At 38.2% G+C, this 18,847-nt stretch overlaps 1 protein-coding gene across 1 annotated transcript; it reads left to right on the forward strand.

Moving 5' to 3' along the window:
• The first annotated feature begins 877 nt into the window (after positions 1-877).
• On the forward strand, positions 878-2,643 carry LOC137935382 (carnosic acid synthase-like). Its single transcript, XM_068780039.1, has 2 exons — positions 878-1,864; positions 2,026-2,643. The coding sequence occupies exons 1-2, from the start codon at positions 878-880 to the stop codon at positions 2,641-2,643; spliced, it is 1,605 nt and encodes a 534-aa protein (XP_068636140.1).
• Positions 2,644-18,847: the final 16,204 nt, after the last annotated feature.

The following is an 18,847-nucleotide window of genomic DNA, read 5'->3' on the forward strand; positions in this document are numbered from 1 at the left end:
TTTTCTCTCTCCTTCCCTTAAGATCTCTTGTGTTTATATGTTAACGCTAGAAATCAACATGGAATTAGAGCTGACAAAGATCTAACATGGATAAAGAGAAAGAATATGGTCAAGAAAGGCAACGGAAAAGAAAAAACAAAAAACAAAAGGTGTTTTTCGGATTTTTTATTAAGGATGGATTCGTATCTTTTTTCATGTTTCGGTTCCTTTATATCTTCTGGAAAATACGTGGACGTCGATTGTAGACAGGAAAGAGAGGAATAAATGCTAGACCCGCAATTGTAATGGATGACGGAAAAACGGCCCGTCCAAAATTATTCAATTTAATGCTGACGCTGCCACCGTGGGCGGTCAACTGTCTCCGGCTCGTGGCTACGCCGACGTAGGTCACTTGTCGACGCATTTGTGAGGAGTTAATATACCTCAGCAACAACGTCGGACAGCCTGCGGGATTCCAGAGAAGTACATGCGATTGAAGTCATGGTACCGTTTACCAACTCTGTTCACGAAGAACCCGACAATTTCAAGTGGAAGAAATGTCTCTTTCACTCCATATTGACTGCTTATATAAGACGAGGTATGCCCACAGAAGTCGTGGTCTCCATTGGCGGTCCTTCTAGAACATGGTCACTCTTATGTCAACAACCAGTTCAGTAATCGATCAACCAAGGCGTCTAGAAACCGTCAACTTTGGTTGAACTTACCGTTTTTATTAAATTTAGTTTCTTAGTTGGTTATTTTGATAAACTTTTTTTATTAAAAGTGCTTAGTTTAATCAAATTCCATCTTATAAAAGCAGAGGAGATGCATTCGGTTGAGTCGTAGAGTGAAGTAAAAAGCTATCTTGAGCAACTTCTTGAACTAGAGTCCTGAAACAATGATTTCAGAAGCATATCCTGCTACTCCCTCACTTTCTTCAATCACCCGAGGTTATATTCCCTGGTGGGCAGAGTGCAAAGCTTCGAATGAGGCGCCTCCGTCTGCAGCTCTTCGCATGGTGTTAGTCGCGGTGTTAGTGGTTGCTTGGACATTGGTGGTGGTCACCAAGAAGTGGAGGAAGGAGAAGCTGAGGGTGCCACCAGGCCCACGGGGACTTCCCTTGGTGGGCAACCTCCCGTTTCTGGGCCGGAACCTCCACCAGCATCTCGCCGAGTTGGCTTCCACCTATGGGCATATCTTCAGTCTTAGGTTAGGCAGGAAACTGTGCATCGTGGTGAGCTCGCCTGCTCTCGCCAAGGAGCTCCTCAAAGATAAAGACGCTACCTTCGCCAATCACGACGTCCCCAAGGCAGCAATGGTCCTGCCTAATGGACTCCACGGGATTGCATGGGCACCGCATGGAACGCAGTGGCGCATGCTGCGTAAGCTGGCCGTCGGCGAGATGCTAAGCAGCACCAGGCTCGAGCTTTTCCGGGACGTTCGCAGAGGAGAGGTTCAGCAAATGGTGAGACGCGTTTACGGCAATGCCGAGACTCCGCTTGCGATCCGCGAGATGCTCTTTGCCACCCTTTTCGACGTGCTGATGGGCATGTTGTGGGGTACTGGGACTCTCAAGGATCCTTCAATGAAAGAAAAGGGAGAAGAGTTCCGAGTGGTGGTGCAGCAAATCCTCGGATCTTTCGGTCAGCTCAGTATCTCGGATTTCTTCCCTTTTCTTGCGCCATTTGACCTCGAGGGGCTTGAGCGAAAGAGAAAGATGATTGCTGATAGACTTAATCAGATCCTGGATTCCATCATTGATCTGAAAAAGGCCGAATCGGGGAAGCAGGAGAGTAAGGAATTTCTGGTGGTGCTTTTACGTATGCAAGAGAGAGGTGATTCAACCATGCCCTTGACCAGTAGCCACATAAAGGGATTGATCATGGTAATATATCATTCTGTTTACAATTTTTTTAAGTTCAATGCATAGTGACATAAAAAAAATTAAAAAAAAAATACTCTAGATTTCTGTCATATTTGTCCTTTTTCTTGTGATCAATCTTTGAACTACAATTTGAGGCTAACAGAAGGTGGACATTCGTGCAGGACTTGGTTATGGCAGGAATGGACACAACGGCAGTGACGTCTGAATGGGTCATGGCTGAGTTGATCAAACATCCGGAGATGATGAGAAGAGTCCAACAAGAACTGAACGAAGTGGTAGGAACCGACAACGTGGTGGAAGAGAGCCATCTATCTCGATTGAGATATCTGAGCGCAGTCGTGAAGGAAGCCATGCGACTCCATCCAGCAACCCCACTGATGCTTCCCAGAAGCCCCAGCGAGACCTCTACCCTAGGTGGATACTCCGTCCCCAAAGGTACCCGTGTTTTGGTGAACATGTGGGCTATTGAGAGGTATCCGGAGAACTGGGAAAATCCCACCGAATTCAACCCAGAGAGATTCTTGACGAACGATCGCAAGTGGGATTTCAGCGGGAATGATTTTCATTTCTTTCCATTCGGTTCAGGAAGGAGGATCTGCCCAGGGGCCCCGTTCGCTGATCGGATGCTAATGTATGGGCTTGCAACGCTCCTGCATTCATTTAATTGGCGATTGCCAGAGGGCGCCGAGCTTGACCTTGCTGAAAAGTTTGGGATGGTTCTGAGGAAGGCAGACCCACTTGTTCTCGTCCCAACCCCCAAATTTGTTGAAGGTTTATAGGAAGGTTAATTTGGCATACGTGAAATCTTGTGTTTGATAAATTATAATAAAAAAAGAAGGCTTTTTGTATAGAAGGTGGACAATATTTATCCTTTCTGACGTAAATCTGGATATCGAAAGATGCCCTAAAATAATGTTGGGAGAAATCATACTCTCCCACTTTGTGTGAATCTGTTGAGAAGTAATTTAATAAAAAAAAAAAAAACCACACACACAAAGAGTCTAACATTTTTTACGTAGAAAACTCTTCAAAGCAAAGGGAAAAAACCACAGGACCTAATCCAATTAAAACTTTCACTATCAACAATGATGTGCACACAAATGTTTTCTTTAGATAACACTAGAGGCATACAATCAACAATAATCTAAAAACAAAAAACACTTTCTTGGCAACCAAACAATATGATAGAAGAGATTTCATCTAAAAAGACGTGGTACTGTTTACGGCTATAAATTTCAGAAATACTGTTCTAAATCCGATCTCCACCGTTCAGATTATAGATTCCTCAGTCGTGAACGTGTCTGCAAAATTTCAGCTAGATTAGACTATAAACAACATAGATCATTTATCCTTTCTGACATAAATCTGAATATCGAAAGATGCCCTAGAATAAAACATACGGCATCTCACTGTTAGTCTTTGACAGTTTGGCATCGCAGATAACAAAGGTCTGAAACCAGGTCAAAACTTGGTTGAATCAACGGGCTGGTCGACTGGGACGCAAGCTGGGAGAGAGTTTTCCATCTCACGATGTCTGTCCCTCTTCATTTTGTTAATCCTGGGAGGGTCTCTCCTACTATTCTCATCCCACTATAGGCTAGACCCCTATTTGCTCTGTTGAATTTATGAAAAAGTGAAATACTTCATTGACATCAACAAGTCGTTGTAATCAGAGTACATGAACCTCTATTTATAATAGAGGAAGGTAGTAGAGTCCAATTACAATAAAACTACCTTTGTCCCAATTACACCCTCTAACACTTAAAGATAAGTCCTAACATAATTAAATATAAAAGACAAACATAACTCAAACTAAAACTCTTCTTGGTCGTGACCCTAAGATAAAGATACTTTTGTGAGTCCTTCTTGATCTTCCAACCAATGTGATAAGAATGCCAATTCATGGTAATCATTGTGGGTTCTACTTCTTATGGGCTTTGGCCCATCTTATGAGCCTTCCTTGGTCGTGCTGGCTTGAGCTTATCTTCCAACACTCCCCCTCAAGCTGGGGGTGAGAGAACAACATGAACTCCCAGCTTGCTGCAAATGATGTATAAAATAATTTTTTTATTATAAAATGGCACATCTTCCAATATGCCTTCATCTTCCAATACTCCCCCTCACGTTGTCGCGTCCTTCATTGAGGCCCTACGGCATTACATAAGTGAGAGTAAAAATCACTCCTAGCCAGTAAGTCATTGCTTCATACTCCAGTCTTAATGCTGGATGTAGGGCACACCCCATCTTCTTTCGGTAGTCTGTCTATCGGCATTGCTCTGAAGTGTCCACCACCGTGTCCCTACACAGGACAACGACTCTCAAGTGGTAGGAGACATAAAAGCCATTACAGGGGGGGATTACATAGATGTAATAATAAGTTCTTTCGTCATGGACTTCCAACCATAAATAATTTTGGTCTTTTTGACTGGGATGAAGTTCCTCCGTCATGGACTTCCAACCACAAATATTTTTGATTTTTTTTACGAGGATGAAGTTCCTCCGTCATGGACTCCCAACCATAAATAATTTTGATATTTTTGACGGGGTAAAATAAATGATGACATGAGGCCACCTCTTCTTCAATAATAATGTGCCCAAAGAGACATAATAGCTGCAGCTGAATATAACACGACCATCTTCCAACACATATAACACGGACCAAATAATAAACTTTGTAAAAGAACCCATAAAATAATCCGATATAAAAATTTCTTCTTAGATGTACAAGCTTAATCTTTTGTGCTCCCCTGTTCTTGAATATTTTGGTTACATAAACTTATTCACAACATATGAAATAAAATACCTCTTTCTTGTACTTCTTGTACTTCTCCCCCTCAAGCTGGGAGGTAATGACAGTGATCCCAACTTGAACCAAATATCATGGATATAGCAATAAGCCAAAATAACAAAGATGTATAAATAAGCCCTCAAACCTGGGAGAATTGAGATATTTTTCAGATATATCAAATCAAACAGTGAAGCAAAACAATCGGCTTAAATTCGTATTTTCAATGGAACAGAATACCAGCATGACCTTTGATTCTTCCAATTCGAATATATCTTTCAATATAGATCAGATTGATATGAATTTTTTTCCTTATGAAAGTAGAATTAAATACATTTCATCCAAATATAACTTAGCTTCATTAAATATAATTTTAAAAAGATAAATAATCTGATATATTTCAGTCTCTGTCATCTGGCCGAACTAAATACTGTTTCTCCTATTTTTCCAGAATGACCATTGACTCTTCCTTATAAAAGATCATATTGAGGATTGGTTGAATAGGTAAGAAAATAGACTTACTTATCTTTCTTTTGATATATAATTCTCCATATAAAGTGTCTTTCTTGATAGCATAAAATACCTCAGAATTTGAAGCTTTCTGCTGCCGTTTGAACCTCTTTTTCAATCTGACCTTAGCTGCTTCAAATATCGATTTCTCTTTATAGATAACTCAGATAAAAAAATGGTTGAATAGGTAAAAGAATAGACTTACAAATATTTCTTTTTATATATATTTCTCCAAATAGAGGCTAGTTCTTGATAGAAAAAAAATACCTTGGAATCGGAAGATTTCTGCTACTACTCGAACATTTATGCAATCTGACCTTCGCTCATTAAAATATTGATATCTCTATGTAGATAACTCCGATTGGAACAAATACGTTCTTTTTGGAAAGTAGACCCAAATATATTTTCGTCAATATATAAGTTGAAATAATAAAACTACGGATAGAGGTAAAAAACGGAAAGTAAACTACAAGTATAGGTACTAAAAAAAAAAACTACGAACCGAAACTTAGGGTTTAGGGTTTAGAGAAAAGGATCACATTACCTCCGAGAGTTGACCAAGTAAACTCTCAAAACCTGCTCTGATACCATGTTGAATTTATGGAAAAGTGAAATACTTCATTGACATCAATAAGTCGTTGTAATCAAAGTACATGAACCTCTATTTATAATAGAGGAAAGTAGTAGAATCCAATTACAATAAAACTACCTTTGTCCCAATTACACCCAAACTCTAACACTTAAAGATAAGTCCTAACATAATTAAATAACTCAATATAGATAAAAGACAAATATAACTCAAACTAAAACTCTTCTTGGTCGTGACCCTAAGATAAAGATACATTTGTGAGTCCTTCTTGATTTTCCAACTGATGTGATAAGGTTGTCAACTCATGGTAATCATTGTGGGTCCTACTTCTTATGGGTTTGGGCCTATATTGTGGGCCTTCCTTGGTTGTGTGGGTTTGAGCTTATCTTCCAACATGCTCAATTCTCATATCAACTTTCAAAAACCTTTCAAGCCAACCAATTTTTCCCCTCTAGTTTTTTGAACTTTTAGACTTGGATAAAGGATTTAGTCCGATTAAGCGCAATTCAGTTGGTTGATCAGATATGAGTGCATATGTGAACTGGGTTTAATGAGAACCGATCACTTCTCTAGGTTATAATTCTATAAGACCTTGTCCTCAAAAATGGTAAAAACAATGGTGCACAGTTTTGCTAGTTTAATCCTAAATCAGGTGACCCTGTCTAGTTGATTAGTTAACTCAATTGGATCAATCGAATCACATTATTGTGCAGAATTCTTTGAATCATGACTATTGGACCTCCTTATTCTTTGAAAACATATGAATATATATATAGGAGAGGAGTAGGGGTGGTATCAAATCGAACCAAGCTCAAACCCGCATATGTTTGAGTTGGGCTTGATTGAAATATTTTGAACTTGAGCTCGAGCCAAGCCTTGCCTCGAGCCTAAAATTGTAATTGAGCTCGAGCCCAATAATTTTAACATAGTTCGAGCTCGAATAGAATTCGAGCTCCAACCTACATTTAAAATTTTTCATAAAATACATATCAAATAATAAAATATAATAAAAGTATGCATAAATTTTACTTAAAATTGGGCATGACCTCTGTACATAAACCCTACATAAAACCTCCCACTGAGAAGTTAATTGAGCTTTTATTGGCATACCTACTTACATTTACTCTCAATCCTTTGCAAATACCTCCTAAGTGCTTTTTGGGAAAGAGATAACCTAACCTTGCAAAATTCTTACACTTCTTTATCATTCCATCTCTTTGCATACATACTAGTCAAGCTCCTACAACTCTATATTTTGCATCAAAGGCTGGAAGCTTGAAATTTCAAAGGAGAAGGGTACTTCTCCAATTTACAAGGGTGTAAGTTTTGACCTTTCATTGTAATTTTCAATTTGTGATAGGTTCATTTAGAACCTTGATAAATCTAGATAGCAAGGGAGTTCTAGAGTTAGAATCTAGATAATCTCTTGGGGAGATTATATTGTATATCATGTACTTGAGTGTACTCATGGCTTAAAAGAGAGCCGGAATCTCTTTTGTGTAATTCCATCTAATAAAACTATCAATAGTAGAATTTTCCAAGTACGCGTTCATGGGCAATGAATACCAATAGGGGAACATTAATAAGAAAACATATGGTCTTAAATTTTTAGAGTGTGAATTTTTGCATATTTACTATATTTTATTCTTCCACACCTTAAGTTTTTAAAATTGTAATTCTCAATTCACCTCCCTCTTGATAAGCCACCTGGGCCAACAGAGACCAAATTCTTAAATGGGTACATTCAAGAGGATGTATACGTTGAATGACCCAAATGATTTGGAGACATGAGTTAGCTTAACCATATATACAAATTACATGAAGCTATATGGGTTAAAGCAAACTCATAGAGCATGGTATGAAAGATTAAGCAAATTCTTGGAGAAAAATGGTTATAAGAGAGGTAGTATGGATAAGACACTATTTACCAAGAACCATGATTAAAATTTGATTATCATTCAAATCTATGTGGATGATATCATATTCGGTTCTACAAACCCCTCTCAATTTCAAGAATTTTCTAGTGTAATGAAGAATGAATTTGAGATGAGTTTAATGGTTGAACTCGCATTCTTCCTTGGACTTCAAGTGATGCAAACTAAAAATGGAACTTTAATAAATCAGTCCAAATACAATAAATGATTGCTTAAGAGATTCAACATTAAAAATATCAAGTCAATTAGAACACCCATGAGTTCGTTCTTGAAACTTGACTCGGACAACTTAGGTAGGGTCATAGATAAAAAAGTCTATAGAAACACAATGTTCTCGGTAATGCCTATGTGTTAGATTTCAATATAACCCTTGAAAATATCACTTAGTGGATGTGAAAAGAATTCTCTATTACCTACTTGGAACACCCAACTTAGGGCTTTGGTATTCAAACTCATCGGCTATTGATCTAGTAGGTTATCCTGAAGTCGATTTTTCCAAATACAAAATTGACAGAAAGAGTACGAGTGGTAGCTGCCAACTACTTGGAAATATACTTGTCTCTTGGTTTTTTAAGAAACAACATTCAGTTACCTTATCTACCACCAAGATTGAATATAGACCTTGTGAAAATTGCTGTGCTCAACTTCTTTGGATTAAACATGAGCACTATTAGTGTAAGAAAAAACCCAGTTTACCATTCTCAATCAAAACTTATAGAAATAAGACATTACTTCATCTAAGAGTTGTTTCAAACCAAAGTAATTAGAATTGATTTTTTTCTACTGGAAATTAGTTAGCGGACATCTTCACAAAGCCATTAGGATTTGATCGGTTATCTAAGTTTTAGAGGGAACTAGGCATAAGCAACCCATCTTCATCCACCTAGACTGATAAAATTGAGCTTAAGAGATTCATCCCTCAAAAATTAGTGCCATGAGAGTGAAATGAAAACGAAAATATTAAATTTTATTCACTCTGCAAAGGGCATTTATCGGTCAACCCATATTGATTGATCAATTTACTAAGTGATTGATCGATCAATCGATACATAATTATCGATAATTCATGGTGTCAAATGAGAAGTTGAATAATTTTAAATGATGATTCACTTTATTTTTTTTCATTTCAAACTCAAGCCCTAAATCTCTTGACCTCCGAGAGCCTTTTCCATTTCATTTTTATCTGATTTTAGAGGTTTCCCACCTCTAAATTCGAAAAAAAGGGTTCACTTTTCTTCACTCAAAGCTCTTCCAACTCCAAATCAGAATTTTTTAGAAGATTAGTATGAAGTTTATGGCAAAGAAGCGTACTCATTCAAAGGAACCAGATACGTGCAATGAAATACCCAACTGAAGGGACCATTTTTTTACTGGACAAGAAAGAAGTGTTTTCAACATTTCATTTCAAAGAGAATAGTGGAACCGAGCAAAGTCTATTTTGATTTATGTAGGAGAGAAAGCAATGACTTTGAGGAGTTATTCCTCCCTTACATGGGCTTTCTTGAGAGTGAAGAGGTCGTTTACAATCGGTAAAGGTCTTGTACTCAAATTACGAAGTAGAGGAGCTATCTACAAGCAATATGATGATTACGTCCTATGTCATGCAATCCATAGATCTCAATGATGTCCTAGACACAACTTTTATCTGGATGACGAAGTATGTGAAGGAAAATTGGCCAGTTGAGCAAACTTCCCCAAAACATACAGCATGCAATTCAGTTAGTTTTTGGGCAAACTATGGGAAGCTCATATGAGTTAAGATTAAGGACCTCAAGATGGAAAAAGGGGTTATTATGGAGATCGTTACCCATGTCCTCAGTCCGAGGAAAGGAACCTTTTCTGGACTGACCACGAGCAACATAATATGAATGTGGATAAATCCATTCTTAAACAAATGAATAAATTGATAATCGGATAGAATTACTACCCTAGAGTTTCTCCCAAAAGCAATCATTCAACCGCTTCAAATAAATAAAAAATTCACACACAAACAAAATAAGTACACAACTGGACAAGAGGACCTTCCATTTAAAAACACACCGTGTGCTAACTCGTAAAGTAGGTTGGAGCTCGCTGTTGGCATATTTGTTTGTATCGATCGGGTCAGTCCTTGTGTAAGATCTGTGGGGTTGCTTTCCTAATAGGTTCGAGCCTTTTAGCATAATGGTTTCACATGGTATCAGAGCAGGTTGGTCCCGAGTTCGAGTCCCGCTCCCACCGAACTTTGTCCTGGGTTTTTCGGTGAATTTATCTACAGGTTTTCCCCGTGCGGGGGAGTGTTGGAATATTTGTTTGTATTGACCGGGCCAGTCCTTGTATAAGATCCGTGGGGGTTGTTTTCCTAACAGGCTCGAGCCTTTTTGCACAATGATTTCAATGATCTGAGGTGAGGGAAGAAGAATGTGTACATGAAAGCAAGGGGGAGCAATTTCTTCTTTTTCAACTGAATGCGATTTGTCCTTGAAAGAAAAACAAACTGAATGCGATTAAATTATGATCAAATACAGTTAAGCTGTTCCCTACAAAATTAAAGAACTAAGTGTTTAAAAGAATTGCAATCTAGCAGTGAAACTCAATAATATTCTATATGCAATTACAGCTAGAGATTCCTTCCTCAGAAAAGACAACAAGTAACTTGCCCGCAAAGAGGAGAATAAATCTTAGGCACGACAGAAAGCCACTGTACCCAGAATCTCTCCGAGAGCTCCAGCAGTCGCAACAATACTATATGAAACCGCATGCATCTGCATTTGGGTCGAGAATGGAGCCCGGAACAGATCCTCCTTCGGTTATGAACGAGAAAATGTCTCAGTCGTTCCATTAATTCCCACTCAAGTACATCTCTGGCAGGCGGCCGGACGGCTGGTCCTATCCCAGGTGTTCATGTATCCTACCACAATTCGCGATCAGCTACCTTTGTGCTTGGGAGCCTTAACTGGTGCTGCCAAATGGAGTTGCGATCCAATGACCTACTCCTGCTAATAAATGAACAAATCTGTAGTTTAATCTGTTCATTCGTCATCTGCTTTGTGCAGGGAACCTAAGCGGAGCTGCGGAATGGAGTTCTGAGGCAATCACCTACTCCTGCTAATAAATAAACAAGTTGAAGTTTAATAATCTGTTCATTACGTCAATGTGATTAATAAAAAGCAGACACTATACAAATGCACAGAGCACATGCCATGTTTTCAATGGTGAGAGCTTGATTAATGAAGAATAATCAAGATTTAACAACTTCACACTTGTCTGTAGTAACGACAGAACCATAGATTTAACAACTCTTTAAGTCGACATCAACTATATTATCAAAATTTAAGCTGCATCAATATTTTTTTATAAAGCTTATAAAGTACAAAAACCATACTGCAGAGGAAAAAGCAACTAATATATACTACTTCAGATCGAAGGAAGCGGTCAATAAAGTCTACTCATGCTTGGATAACCAGGGAAGGACAAAACGAATGGATCTGGATGCCACTTGTGGAAGACGGCAGTTTTAAAGCCGGAGATGGGATTGCTCTGACTTGTGAGTACATTAGAGAAAATTAAGCGATTGCAGTTGTCTTGGATAATGATGTACGGAGATAGTGAGGCAAGGGGAGTGATGGCCCTTCTTAAAATTTTCTTATCTCGTCATATTATCCTTATTTCAAAGGCATTAGTACAGCTCTTTTTGTCTTTTCTTCTAATATTTTAATCCTTTTTATTAGGAATTCAAACATTATGCTCTCTCATGCTATTTTTTAACATTCTTGTTAGATTCTAGGGTTTAATCCATTGAAAAAGCTAATGGTAAGAAGACAAGAGAGAAGGAGAAAAAAAAGCAGAAGAGACAAAAAGGAAAAAAGAATAGACGATAGAGAGGGAAGGAGAGAGACTTCGAACTTGAGAGAGAGAGCTTTCCCCCTTAGGTTCTAATCAAGGTTAGCTCACCTAACCTTAAATTATATTGATGTCTTTGATAAAATAATAAAAATGCCACTTATCTACTTAGGGAGAAAAATAACATAACATAAACTTGATGACCAAATTATATCACATTCTCTCGACACTCCCCCTCAAGTTGATGGTGCAAAGATATCAAACACCCCAAGCTTGAAACATGAATGCCTCACTCAAACACCCCAAGTTTATTGAGAAGTGACCTTATGCTTACTCGATTAATAATATAACATGCGGTGTTTACAGCTTTGGCCTAAAACCTATGTGACTTGTTCTTTGCATGAAGCATAGCTCTAGCCATATCCTACATGATCGATCAATCGACTACGATTGATCAATCATGCTTTATATTTCTAGCTTGCACAGTTTTGGATGATCGATTATTATCAGTAGTTGATCTATCATTCCAATGTCAGATTGAAAGTGTGGACTTTTTAGATCATGAAATTTTTTCTCTAAGTGATCTACCATATTCAAAATGATGTTTAAAATGATCCTAAATTTATCTATATGCAATCTATAACCTAAAGCTCCAATTTAGAAAAGGAAGTTTAGAATGTTCTCTTACAAAAGTGACTGATTTTAGACATTTGTTTGTTACACTTGAATTCTAGTCTTCTCGTTGTGGTTTTTCTTTTGGGTGCTTCTTCAAGAGATGTTCTTCAATTGTGTTTGAAGTCTTGAATTTGGTTTTCACGTGTTAGACCTTGAGATGCTCTTGAAGGTGAAGTATCTAAAATACTTGGATTTTTAAGTTTTTAGTTCCATGTTGTTCCATCTCTTGAATACAATCTGTTGTCTGTTAGCCAAATTACTTCAACTATTGTTTGTATTGTAACTTTCTGGCCCTCCTTTTGTGTCTTTCAGGACATTCTAACCTAGAAGATTCTTGGTTATGGTGTTAGACGGGGCAAACTCTACTATTTGGAGTTAACGGAGAATGGAGAATCGAAAATCAGTCAGGCAAATCAAGCTAGTAGTGAAGACAGTGTTCAAGCAACTATATGGGGCACCGAAGACTCGGTCATCTTTCCTTTGGTTATCTTTAGAAATTGCGACCACAACTTTTTTCAGGTTTGAATAATTTGGATTTTCATTGTGACACTTGTGAACTGGCTAAGAGTCACCGTATCTCTTATTTACCGAGTTTGAAAAGGGTTCTGAACCTTTTGAGGTCATTCATTCTGATGTTTGGGGTCCTGAAAAGGTTCCTTCTATTTCTCGAGCTTGGTATTTTGTGATATTTATTGATGAATGCACTAGATTCACTTGGGTATCCCTGCTTATAAAAAAAAGTGATGTGTGTCTAGCTTTTAAGAAATTTCACCAAATGGTACACACTCATTACCAGAAGCAGATTTGTGTTTTGCAATCTTACTATGGTATTGAGTTTTTCGATGTTTCTCTTGGTAATTTTCTAAACAATCATGGAATTCGTCATCAGACCTCATGCACCTATACTCCCCAACAAAATGGATTGGCAGAGAGGAAGAATAGACAACTTTTGGAAGTAGTGTGTGCCTCTCTCTTTGGCATAAACATGTCTCGGTTTTATTGGGGCGAAGCTGTCAAATCTGTTGTCTACCTTATCAATCGAATACCTTCTCAAGTTATAGACTTTCAAAATTCTCAACAAACACTGAAATCCCTAATTTCCATTCCCCATCATCCGAATCTTGAACCCCGGGTTTTTTGGTGTACTGTATATGTTCATATCCCAAAAGTCTTGCCCAATAAACATGATCCATGTGCCAAACGATGTGTTTTTGTTGGCTATTCTGATTTTCAAAAAGGATATCGGTGCAATGATCCACACACCCAAAAACTCCATGTAACTCTAGATGCCTCTTTCCATGTATTAAAACCTTATTACTCAGGGGGAGTCTATCGGAATTCTCTTCAGGGGGAGAACTCATGTGACGAGAATAGTGGAGGGGCTAAGTTTATTGAGTTAGAAGCGGTGAATGAATTGTTTAATCAACAAGAGAATAGTGGATGTGTTGAGTTAGAAGCGGTGAATGAATTTTTTAACCAACCAGGTCGTCATGATGTGCAACAAGATTGTGCTCCCAACCATGAAGTTGAGAGTGAATCATTAATTGCTCCTGAAAAATCATCAGAGTTGCCTCCGTTTGCACCATCAACTAAAGAATCAACCCAAAATGTTCCTCCTCAGGTTAATACGAATCATGTGTTTGATGATTTTATTGAAACATGTGTTCCTACAGAAAATATAACTCCTAGATATCCACAAAGATTGAATAGGGGAGTTTCAAAGAAACAGTATGAACCTGATCCTGAAGCCAAGACCAAATACTCAATCAACAATTATGTGTCCTCCCATAGGTTGACTAAATCGTATGCATCTACTGTTGATCAATTATCCAGGGTTTCTATTCCTAGTAATGTGCAGGATGCATTAGCTGATCCAAAATAGAAAAAAGTGACGAACGTAGAGATGGAGGTTCTACAAAAGAATGTCACGTGGGAACTTGTTACACAACCAAAAGGAGTGAAGACAATTGGATGTCGATGGGTGTTCACAGTGAAACTCAAACCGGATGAAAGTATTAAAAGATATAAAGTTTGTCTAGTTGCAAAGGGATATACGCAAAGGTATGGGATAGACTATCAAGATATTTTTGTACCAGTAGCTAAGATCAATACAATTCGCATTCTTATATCTATAGTAGCAAATCGAGACTGGCCTCTACAACAATTTGATGTTAAAAATATTTTTCTCAATGGAGACTTAGAAGAAGAAGTCTACATGGAGCTACCACCCGAAGTTAAAAGTGGTTTTTTATGTCAAGGTAAAATCTGTAAATTGAAGAAGTCATTGTACGGGCTTAAACAGTTACCTAGAGCATTGTTTGGAAGATTCTCGACTACAATGAAGGAATTTGGCTATAAGCAAAGTAACTCAGATCATACTTTGTTTATAAAACACAAAGAAGGAAAAGTAACGACTTTAATTGTGTATGTTGAATATATGGTCTTGGCAAGAGATGACCCATGTGAAATGCAAGTTTTATAGGAGTATTTAGCCACTAAATTCGAAATGAAGGATCTCGGACAACTTAAATATTTTTTGGGAATTGAGGTGGCAAGGTTGAAAGATGGAGTCTTCCTTTCACAACGAAAATATGTGTTAGATCTTCTAGCCGAAACTAGAATGCTTGATTGTAAACCAGAAGAGACGCCTATAGAAAGGAATCATAAGCTCGGAATTCTCCCAGATCAAATCCTAACAGACAAGGCGTTATCAGCGATAAGTTGGAAGATTAATCCACCTATCATACACAAGACCAGATGTCGTATATGCACTGAGCGTTGTGAGTCAGTTCATGCATGCACCAAGTAAAGAACATATGGAAGCGGTCTATCGGATCTTGAGATACTTAAAGAGTGCTCCAGAAAAAAGGTTTGTTATTCGCAAAAAAAAAGTGTCTGTAACATTGAAGGATACACAGATTCTGATTGGGCAGGAGATCAAACAACCAAAAGATCCATGTCTAGTTACTTTACTTTTGTGGAAGGTAATCTTGTCACGAGGAAAAACAAAAAACAGAAGGTAGTCTCAAGATCAAGTGTCAAAGCTGAATTTTGAGGCATGGTTTATGGTGTATGCGAATTGTTATGGATAAGAAATATACTGAGGAGCTTAGGAATTGAATATACTGAATCAATAAATCTCCACTATCATAATAAGGCAACCATCGAAATTGCAAACAATCTTGTTCAACATAATCGTACTAAACATGTTGAAGTTGATCGTCATTTAATCAAGAAAACCCTCAATGGAAAGATTATACAATTTTCTTTTATTCCATCCAGGAATCAGTTGGCCGATATGTTCACGAAGGGAGTATTAGGGAAAGTATTTCATGGTATAATAGACAAGTTGGGCATGATCGACATCTATGCACCAACTTGTGTGGGGGAGTGTTGGAATGAGTTGTAAATTGTGAAAATTGTTACTGTAATTATAGGAAATGGTTTGTTTCCTTGTTTAGTTCCTAATTCTAAGATCTAAATTGGATCTAAATTAGGTTGTAAATGTATTATAAAAAAACCTCCATGAGGAGAAGAATATACATCGGAAAAAATTCTTTAAAATCCTTATTTGTTCTGTGTTAGTCGTTTTTACAAAGACCAAACAAGTGGCAGCACTACAAATGCTGGTTGCTTTTAACTTTACTCATCCACTGAAATGGCCGCTAAAATAAATAATTAAACGACAGCCGACTTAAAAAATAAGTGGTCTCGGAGTACCAGATAAATTGTCCAAGGCTCCAGGTCAATTCCAAGGGCCACCTGGATGGTAGCGAGTCCAGTTGACTCAAATGGCTGGGTTTCGGTTCTGTTTGACTCTGTTTCTTGTAATGTTTGATTTTCGATACAACTCTACAAATAACTAAAACTGACCGCTAATTTGTACGTTGAGTCGTGATCCAAAGGATGCTGAGTTGACACCCTTATCAGAGCAGTCCTCAGCCGATAAGTGCAACTCGTGGAGCCGCTGGCCGTTTCCTTAGACTTGAGACAAAAGAGCGTGTGGAGGATGTGGACGCCGTACCCAGCCTAGCGACGACGCGATTCCAGATTTTGACCAAGAGTACCGACCCTCCGCTGCACGAGTTGGACGATAACGAACGAATCCCACGTGAATGGGCATTCCATAATGGGGTTGATAGACCGGTAAATCCGTTTCCGCCGCCTGTAAATTCCATTTCGACAAAAATGGGAATCATTATAGATTTGAACACTACCGATGGTGAAGTAACTGAAGACCTCTTTTATTTCACCATTCCTCTAAGCTTTGGTGTGGTCTGTGTTCACCATTTACCTGAGAATCAATCATTAGGGAATGCCAAACATGAAACATGCTTAGTTGCATTAGGTATTGGTCAATATGGTGCCCATGACTTTAACCAAACCTTTCATCCTATGATTAATCAATTTGTTTTATCTTAATCATTTCTATAATGCACAAGTGTATACGATGTACTATACTATTATGTTGTGGGAAATAATCGTCAAACAAAGAGGACATTTATTCATATCTATTATCAAAATGAAATATTTTTACAACTATGAGAAAGTTGAGTCTCTATCGTGTCTCAAAATTTAACTAACATGGCGAAAGACTCATTTTTAGATTTTAAAAGAGAGATTCAAACAAATCTCAGATTTTAGAAGGAACTTTAGATTGTTTTGCCATATGACAGCTAACACAAGTGTCTAGCCATGGAAGCTTAAAATTGGAAAGTAAACTATGAGGAACTAGAGTAGGGAGAATGGTTGAGTCTCGCAACACGTTCATAAAATGGCAAGATCAATTTAGAATTCCGACGAGGACTTCCAGTTGGACGTCTGTTATTTTGATGTCTTCTTTGATGAAGAACATCGCCCGAGAAAGAAGCATACTTGTTCCTCTTTCCCTTTTCCTCAATCTCCATTAGAATCATACGATTGTCACCTGGAGCCACCGGACCTTGATATGTCTCCACTGAAACAGGACGATGGTCATGATACAGAGCAGGACCCTGATCAACTCTCTCCACTACTTCTTCTCTTATTTGATCCACTCTCTCTACCGCTGCTCGTGGGTGTCGGGCCCGCGGTCACAATATTTTCAGAGGAAGATGATTATAAAACCTTCTTTAGCTTCTCACAAGTAGCACGAAGTCTAGTGCAAGCCCGAGCATTTTGATAAACATCAATCTTATACTCCTTAAAATTTGCAACAAAGTGTCGGAATAGAACTTCATCAAAGTTTCTTCCTCCGAGAGAGCATTCAAATGTGTGTGCTAAGATCTTCTGCCATGACAAAAACAAAAAAAAATACAAAACAAAACTAAGCAAAATATGAGCAAACGAAAAAAATAGTTTTTTTAATCCTAAAAACCATAGACGTGAGTCCTGAGAATCAGTGCACTGATGCCATGTTGATTTTCAGGACTTCATAGATTTAGCTCATGGAGAAAGAAGTAAAGACACCCATTAGGCAAAACCAAGAGGAAGAAAAAGGTTATGGACTTGTGTCCTAACCCTTCCCCTGAAACTCAATTTATAGTATTCCCCTGGAACTTAAACTAAATACATCGGTGTCATCTTTATGAGATGACTTTTTAATTACCATAATGTCATCATTATGGGCTTGTGGGCCTTCTCCTTGGTATGCGGGCCTTGAGCCCTTCTTCCACATCTCTTGGATGTGTGGGTCTTTCTTTGGTCTTATGGGCTTGAGTTCATCTTCTAAGACACTTGGATGTGTGGGCCTTCCTTAGTCATGTGAGCTTGGACCCATCTTCCAACCCAAGTCAGGTAAGAACACTGGTGAATTTATTGAACGTGGCACAAGGGGACTGTTTTAGCCCATAAATTGCCTTTTTTAATCGACAAACCTATTAAAAGACAACCACATGTGTAGGGGTGGTATGGCTAGTAAATAAAGAGAATTTCCATAGAGAAGACATAAAATTGTAATTTTGCAAAATGGTGTATGTCCTCTTATATCTTTTTGCTTTTGAAGCATGTAGCCCTAAGGTCGTAGTAGTCATTATAAACACCTTCACACAACTATAAATATAGTCTCAAGGCATGGGGTAGGGTATTCAAACCTCTTCCTCTTGGCTCAAGTTCGTCCTTAGACTTTTCTCTTTTTCTCTTTTTTTTCTCCCTCGATTTCTTCTCTCCTCTCTCCCAAGAGCTAGAGTTTTTCTTTCTCTCCTTCCCTTGAGATCTCTTGTGCTTATGTGCTAACGCTAGAAATCAAAATGATATTAGAGCAGACAAAGATCTAACATGGATAAGGAGAAGAAGATGGTCAAGAAAGGCAACGGAAAAGAAAAAAAAACAAAAGGAGTTTTTCTGATTTTTCATTAAGGATGAATTCATATCTTACTCATGTTTGGGTTCCTTTAGCGGGGGTTAGTCAACTTGATGCAGGAGATGAACTTCAGTCGCATTCCTCAGTTCATCTCCTGACGTCGTCAGTGGAGCACTAGACTTCAAGTCATCTAGATGACTAAGATGAATCCAAAAATCATCTCTACATTTTAAGTTATGGAATCTGGTTTTCGACCCTTTTTGCCAATCATCCTGATGAAGTAAATGTCAGGGTTCAAACGCTCAGTGTTTTTTCCCCCTCTCTCTCCTGCACTCCCTCTCTCGGTCTCTTCTCATTTTTGATTTTTTTTTGCCCTCACTCCCGCACC

The sequence above is a fragment of the Aristolochia californica genome, unplaced genomic scaffold (genome assembly GCF_029961685.1).
Source record: "Aristolochia californica isolate CCGP_79_NKW_82.1479 unplaced genomic scaffold, dmAriCali1.0.hap1 SCAF_6, whole genome shotgun sequence".
NCBI classification, from domain to species: domain Eukaryota; kingdom Viridiplantae; phylum Streptophyta; class Magnoliopsida; order Piperales; family Aristolochiaceae; genus Aristolochia; species Aristolochia californica.

Excerpts from the sequence above, each read along its gene's own strand:
- LOC137935382 (XM_068780039.1), top strand. The coding sequence starts at position 878 with ATGATTTCAGAAGCATATCCTGCTACTCCCTCACTTTCTTCAATCACC. Across the intron at positions 1,865-2,025 it reads ACATAAAGGGATTGATCATG|GACTTGGTTATGGCAGGAAT; the intron begins GTAATATATCAT and ends ACATTCGTGCAG.